Source organism: Montipora foliosa, unplaced genomic scaffold (genome assembly GCF_036669935.1).
Source record: "Montipora foliosa isolate CH-2021 unplaced genomic scaffold, ASM3666993v2 scaffold_459, whole genome shotgun sequence".
In the NCBI taxonomy this organism is placed as follows: Eukaryota; Metazoa; Cnidaria; class Anthozoa; order Scleractinia; family Acroporidae; genus Montipora; species Montipora foliosa.
This window is the reverse complement of record NW_027179766.1, coordinates 540,001-547,500: the sequence shown is the minus strand read 5'-3', so window position 1 is coordinate 547,500 and position 7,500 is coordinate 540,001. Positions and strand designations below refer to the sequence as shown.

The window sequence follows — 7,500 nt, the reverse complement described above, 5'->3', positions numbered from 1 at the left end:
AGGAGGCAGTCATCTGATCGTCACTAATTATACTTGGATTAGCCACACCAACGGCATGATGGAAGCAGGCTGTAAAACAAGGATAAGACAGAAGGTTAAAGGTATTACCGTGTCCTGGAAACGAGGAATGGGGATATTTATCTTATTAATGGCACAATATAACACATATTTCCTTTCTCTTTGCGGACGATCGGTAGGTAGACTTTGCATGATAGAGATTATAACATCTTCTAAATGTCGACGAGTTTTAATTTTAATTTTACAATATAGTTTTTGGTAAAACATCATTTAGAGTTAATCTAGGAATCTTTCTGAAATTAAAATTTGGGAGAAAATTGTTCAACTAAACCCCTTGATAATAGCTGAAGAACTAAATCTGCACTTTTCATCCATGGGTGAAAGGGTGGCCTCAGAGATTCCAGCATCTGATATAGATCCTGAAACATATCTCACACAAATGCCAATGGCAAAAATGGCAAAATTTTACCAAAAATTTCGAAAAGAAGGAATAAGTTAGATATGCGGTGAAATGGCATTTTTGTCAAAATCGCTCACAACTTGGAAGCCAATGTAAATGAGCAGGCAAGAAGGGCCCCTTTACAAGGCGGCAAAGTTGACAAATTTGGCGAATGTGGAGAAAATTTCTCAAAATTGCTTACAACTTGGAAGCCAATGCAAATAAAACAAGAGGGGGGTCCCTTGGCAAGCCGGTGAATTTGGCGAATTTGGCAAATGTGGTGAAAATGGAAATTTTGTCAAAATCAGTGATAACTTGGAAGCTACAATGTAATGCAAATGAGAAGGCAATACGGGGCCCTTGGGAACCCCGGCTATTTTTGTCTAATGCTGTTGCATTTGAAATTAATATTCTACAGATTAATATACACGTAATCTCAACTTTATGCACAACACAAAACTCACTGCACAACTAAAAATTAACTAAAACTCAAACTCACTACTCAAACTTAAGTGCTACCACCAGGTGACAATCCGTCAAACTAACAATTATTGATTGCTGACCCTACTATAGGCTGCCCTTGGAGGTGGTTCACTGTATGAAGTTACTACATGTAGGTCTAACCATTGATAGCTTGCTATCTTTTAAAGCCCACATTAAATCTATATGCAATAAGGTCAATGTTAAAGTTATTGCTCTTACATTGTAGGAGAGTTCATAAATTCATACCTCCAGAAGCAATGGTTAATATTTACAAGGCCTTTATCTTGCCACACTTTGAATATTGTGCTCCGATTTTCAGTTCGGTTATCATCTGGTCTTTCTAATAAGCTGGAGCTTACAAATCAGTGCAATATTAGATCTCTTATGAATAATTAATGTCCAAGTCATCTTCATATAGTGACCTACATGTGCTTACCCATGTTGACCTAAAGACCCTAGAACATTGTAGCTATTCTCATGCTCTCACCCTTTTTTTTACAAATGCAAGTACAATATGGGACTTATTAATATTAAGTATATGTTCATATTTCCTAATAAATTATGAATACTGTCAACCTTAGAGGCTTTAACAAGTTACATCAACCTGCCTATAACAGAAAATTTATGCACAGGTCATATCTTTACAAAATGCAAATCACCTCAAGATTATGGAACAATATACCTGATTGTGTTACAATGCTAAATAATGTTAATTTGACTACTGGAATTAAGTGTTATTGTAACTTTTGTACGTAGTTTGGATTTTTAGATAGCTAGTTTTCCCCTTATTTATTTCTATGGGCAGCCGTCACCGCCAAAAATACAAGCCTAGTTAATGGTTAAGAATAAACCGGAATGGTTTAATTGTCCTTTGTAGAACGGTTTATCAGAATTTGAAAAGATGTATTTAAAACACAAATGGACAAGTCACCCTTAGTGAAATGAAATAAACAAACATTAAATGGTTTAGACAATTCAGAAACTGTGTAGATACCCTTGGTGAATTGATTCAGTGAAAACACGAGTGGTTAAGTGTTTAATGAAATGTATCAGTCACCTTATGCAATCATCGCAGTTAACACAAAATTGGTCAGTGCCAAAGACCACCGGTGTAATTGTCCTTGTCAAAATGACAAAGTCAAGTCTTGAATGGATCAGCATACTTTGACATGATATGCAGTGAAATGGCAAACGGTCCAGCTTACTGTACATTGGTTCAGTGATGTGACAAACGGTTCAGAGTAGTTTGAAATGGCTTATTTTATCTGCAAATGGTTAATCGTGAACCGCAATGGTCTAGCATAACATTGATCGGTTTACCATAATGTCAAACGGTTTAGTGTTACCCCAAATGGCTTAGCGTGACAAATGGTTTAGTAGAAAGCGAAATGGTTTAGTGTTGCAGCAAATGGTTTGCGCTGGAACCACCAAAAATACAAAAGTGAAATGGACAAGTCAAGATTGAAATGGAATAGTCAATGTGGGGTCTTACGTCACAACCTATACGTCATTCAGATAAATATTGGCGCGAATTTGCCCCAACAAGGTTCGTACCGCGAAGTGCACAAGTCGGATCGGGAACAGGTTATTTCTACCAGTACCGCCTCATTTACTCGTCTCAGTGATCCTTATTCCGATAAGAATCCTTCTTTGTTTTTGCCTAGTTTAGCTCGATTGGTAATTTTTCTACTCTGATCATTTTGCCGTGATATCGGCAAGTTATATACATGAATGTGGATCAAAGCAAAGTAAGCACAGGAGACATGGGCAGGCCGTGTTTTTCTTTGTCTTCAACTGTACGCTAGTTAGCCACTGACAATCAGTTTCTGAAAATGTGAGTTTCTGTAGAAACCTGAGCATATTTCTCTATCGTTTCAGGCCTTTCCTTGAACCTCTGAATTAAAGTTAAATACACTTGCTACCCGTTACTCATAAACAGCTTCCATGTCTTAAAACAATCAATTGCCTTATCACGAATGCTCTGTTTGAAAATGTCAGGTAGCTTTCCCGTAAAACGATGCCTCTTAACAGTATGTCAATCCTTTTGTTTCAGGTTACAATTTTTATCTTCAGTTCCATAAATTCTAATAACAAAGGATTAATCATGGTAAGGTTTTTTTTTCTCTCTGCATTTTAAATACCCTTCAATAGCCAGTTAGAACATGAAGAAGATGAAAGAGGATAAAAGAAGAATTGCAAAGTGAAACTCCTGAACACGGCCTCATAACGACACTAAAAGATTGGTATCGTTGAAAGCCGCTGCCGTTTTCGCGGGTAGATAACGCTGACAGGAATTTTAAGGTGGGTCTCATAGTGTTTTTTTCTTTTTCTTTCAATTCCATCTGAGTGTTTGACCTAAGTAGATGTCCCTTGACATGTCTGCATTGCTGATTGTTATGAGCACTTTTGCTTTATAAATGCGTTCCAAACTAAATTGTGGCATTACGATTAGCGATTTTCGGAGAAAGCCATGAGGTTAACTCTGAAAATCCCATATCTTTACGACTAAACTAGCATATCTTGTCAGAAACTGTTTGTTGAACGGAGTAATCTCTTACAGTAGTTCGCAAAAGGATGCCAAATAAGCTACTAGGGAAAACTGAAATCTAAGCGGAATTACAAAATTACTGCCTTTAACCGCCGCTTATTTGCACTGTTTGCTCGGAGATGAAGATTCCTTACACAAATTCAAGGCGGCATTCCATAATTCACTCTGAACTGCAAAATTAGTTCGACAAAATATATGATCTTACACCATCATGCAGCCTGACCCCATTCAACAGAGAATGAAAAGGGTTCAAAATTTCTGACCCCATTCAACAGGGAAGGAAAAGGGTTCAGAATTTCTGACCCCCTTCGACAGGGAAGGAAAAGGGTTCAGAATTTCTGACCCCATTCAACAGAGAAGGAAAAGGGTTAACAATTTCTGACCCCATTAAACAGAGAAGGAAAAGGATTCAGAATTTCTGACCCCATTCAACAGAGAAGGAAAAGGGTTCAGAATTTCTGACCCTATTTAACAGAGAAGGAAAAGGGTTAACAATTTCTGACCCCATTAAACAGAGAAGGAAAAGGGTTCAGAATTTCTGACCCCATTCAACAGAGAAGGAAAAGGGTTCAGAATTTCTGACCCCATTCAACAGAGAAGGAAAAGGGTTCAGAATTTCTGACCCCCTTCAACAGGGAAGGAAAAGGGTTCAGAATTTCTGACCCTATTCAACAGAGAAGGAAAAGGGTTAACAATTTCTGACCCCATTCAACAGAGAAGGAAAAGGGTTCAGAATTTCTGACCCCCTTCAACAGGGAAGGAAAAGGGTTCAGAATTTCTGACCCTATTCAACAGAGAAGGAAAAGGGTTAACAATTTCTGACCCCATTAAACAGAGAAGGAAAAGGGTTAACAATTTCTGACCCCATTCAACAGAGAAGGAAAAGGGTTCAGAATTTCTGACCCCCTTTGACAGGGAAGGAAAAGGGTTCAGAATTTCTGACCCTATTCAACAGAGAAGGAAAAGGGTTAACAATTTCTGACCCCATTCAACAGAGAAGGAAAAGGGTTCAGAATTTCTGACCCCATTCAACAGAGAAGGAAAAGGGTTCAGAATTTCTGACCCCATTAAAATGAGAAGGAAAAGGGTTAACAATATTATTTCTGACCCCATTCAACAGAGAAGGAAAAAGGTTCAGAATTTCTGACCCCCTTTGACAGGGAAGGAAAAGGGTTCAGAATTTCTCACCCTATTCAACAGAGAAGGAAAAGGGTTAACAATTTCTGACCCCATTCAACAGAGAAGGAAAAGAGTTCAGAATTTCTGACCCCATTCAACAGAGAAGGAAAAGGGTTCAGAATTTCTGACCCCCTTCGACAGGGAAGGAAAAGGGTTCAAAATTTCTGACCCTATTCAACAGAGAAGGAAAAGGGTTAACAATTTCTGACCCCATTCAACAGGGAAGGAAAAGGGTTCAGAATTTCTGACCCCCTTCGACAGGGAAGAAAAGGGTTCAGAATTTCTGACCCCATTCAACAGAGAAGGAAAAGGGTTAACAATTTCTGACCCCATTCAACAGGGAAGGAAAAGGGTTCAGAATTTCTGACCCCCTTCGACAGGGAAGGAAAAGGGTTCAGAATTTCTGACCCTATTCAACAGAGAAGGAAAAAGGTTAACAATTTCTGACCCCATTCAACAGAGAAGGAAAAGGGTTAACAATTTCTGACCCCATTCAACAGAGAAGGAAAAGGGTTAACAATTTCTGACCCCATTCAACAGGGAAGGAAAAGGGTTCAGAATTTCTGACCCCATTCCACAGAGAAGGAAAAGGATTCGGAATTTGTGCCCCCATTCAACAGGTAAGGAAAAGCATTCAGAATTTCTGACCCCATTCAACAGAGGGAAAAGGGTTCACAATTTCTGACCCCCTTCAACAGGGAAGGAAAAGGGTTCAGAATTTCTTACCCCATTCAACAGAGAAGGAAAAGGATTCGGAATTTGTGACCCCATTCAACAGGGAAGGAAAAGGGTTCAGAATTTCTGACCCCCTTCGACAAAGAAGGAAAAGGGTTCAGAATTTCTGACCCTATTTAACAGAGAAGGAAAAGGGTTAACAATTTCTGACACCATTAAACAGAGAAGGAAAAGGGTTCAGAATTTCTGACCCCATTCAACAGAGAAAGAAAAGGGTTTAGAATTTCTGACCCCATTCAACAGAGAAGGAAAAGGGTTCAGAATTTCTGACCCCCTTCAACAGGGAAGGAAAAGGGTTCAGAATTTCTGACCCTATTCAACAGAGAAGGAAAAGGGTTAACAATTTCTGACCCCATTCAACAGAGAAGGAAAAGGGTTAACAATTTCTGACCCCATTCAACAGAGAAGGAAAAGGGTTCAGAATTTCTGACCCCCTTTGACAGGGAAGGAAAAGGGTTCAGAATTTCTGACCCTATTCAACAGAGAAGGAAAAGGGTTAACAATTTCTGACCCCATTCAACAGAGAAGGAAAAGGGTTCAGAATTTCTGACCCCATTAAACAGAGAAGGAAAAGGGTTAACAATATTATTTCTGACCCCATTCAACAGAGAAGGAAAAGGGTTCAGAATTTCTGACCCCCTTTGACAGGGAAGGAAAAGGGTTCAGAATTTCTCACCCTATTCAACAGAGAAGGAAAAGGGTTAACAATTTCTGACCCCATTCAACAGAGAAGGAAAAGAGTTCAGAATTTCTGACCCCATTCAACAGAGAAGGAAAAGGGTTCAGAATTTCTGACCCCCTTCGACAGGGAAGGAAAAGGGTTCAGAATTTCTGACCCTATTCAACAGAGAAGGAAAAGGGTTAACAATTTCTGACCCCATTCAACAGGGAAGGAAAAGGGTTCAGAATTTCTGACCCCCTTCGACAGGGAAGAAAAGGGTTCAGAATTTCTGACCCCATTCAACAGAGAAGGAAAAGGGTTAACAATTTCTGACCCCATTCAACAGGGAAGGAAAAGGGTTCAGAATTTCTGACCCCCTTCGACAGGGAAGGAAAAGGGTTCAGAATTTCTGACCCTATTCAACAGAGAAGGAAAAGGGTTAACAATTTCTGACCCCATTCAACAGAGAAGGAAAAGGGTTAACAATTTCTGACCCCATTCAACAGAGAAGGAAAAGGGTTAACAATTTCTGACCCCATTCAACAGGGAAGGAAAAGGGTTCAGAATTTCTGACCCCATTCAACAGAGAAGGAAAAGGATTCGGAATTTGTGCCCCCATTCAACAGGTAAGGAAAAGGGTTCAGAATTTCTGACCCCATTCAACAGAGGGAAAAGGGTTCAGAATTTCTGACCCCCTTCAACAGGGAAGGAAAAGGGTTCAGAATTTCTTACCCCATTCAACAGAGAAGGAAAAGGATTCGGAATTTGTGACCCCATTCAACAGGGAAGGAAAAGGGTTCAGAATTTCTGAGTTCTGACCCCATTCAACAGAAGGAAAAGGGTTCAGAATTTCTGACCCCCTTCAACAGGGAAGGAAAAGGGTTCAGAATTTCCTACCCCATTCAACAGGGAAGGAAAAGGGTTCAGAATTTCTGACCCCATTCAACAGAAGGAAAAGGGTTCAGAATTTCTGATCCCCTTCAACAGAGAAGGAAAAGGGTTCAGAATTTCTGACCCCATTCAACAGAGAAGGAAAAGGGTTCAGAATTTCTGACCCCATTCAACAGGGAAGGAAAAGGGTTCAGAATTTTTGACCCATTCAGCAGGGATACCATTATTTCCAAATTTCTGACCCAATTAACATTTAAAGAAAAGATCATTAGAATATTCCCCGGATCTGGGAAAGTTGAATTCAACTGGCCAAAAAATTGAAAGGACTTTAGATAGTCTGATTTCATAAACACAGAAGATATGAATTCCCAGTAATTTGCATGATACGATTTAAAGTGCCCCTGTGATAAAAAAGGTCGCTTCCTTTTTTTCTTCAGTTTTTGCAAGTGCTTGCTTAACACCTGACTGGAAAAATTTTAAGTTTAGATTTTTATCCAAAGGCCATTTACTGTGAGCATAAGTTTTTAATTTCACGATCTGCCAGCA

General features: G+C 39.3%; 1 protein-coding gene across 2 annotated transcripts in view; it reads right to left on the bottom strand.

Moving 5' to 3' along the window:
• The window catches only part of LOC137989442 (lactadherin-like), a 433,868-nt gene that overhangs the window by 6,149 nt on the left and 420,219 nt on the right, over positions 1-7,500 (bottom strand). For both annotated transcript variants that reach the window (XM_068835262.1, XM_068835261.1), the window contains exon 2: positions 1-69. This exon is cut by the window's left edge and continues 251 nt beyond it. In XM_068835262.1, the coding sequence (XP_068691363.1) occupies positions 1-13 (13 nt within the window). In that variant the 5' untranslated portion in view covers positions 14-69. The remainder of the gene's footprint in view (positions 70-7,500) is intronic.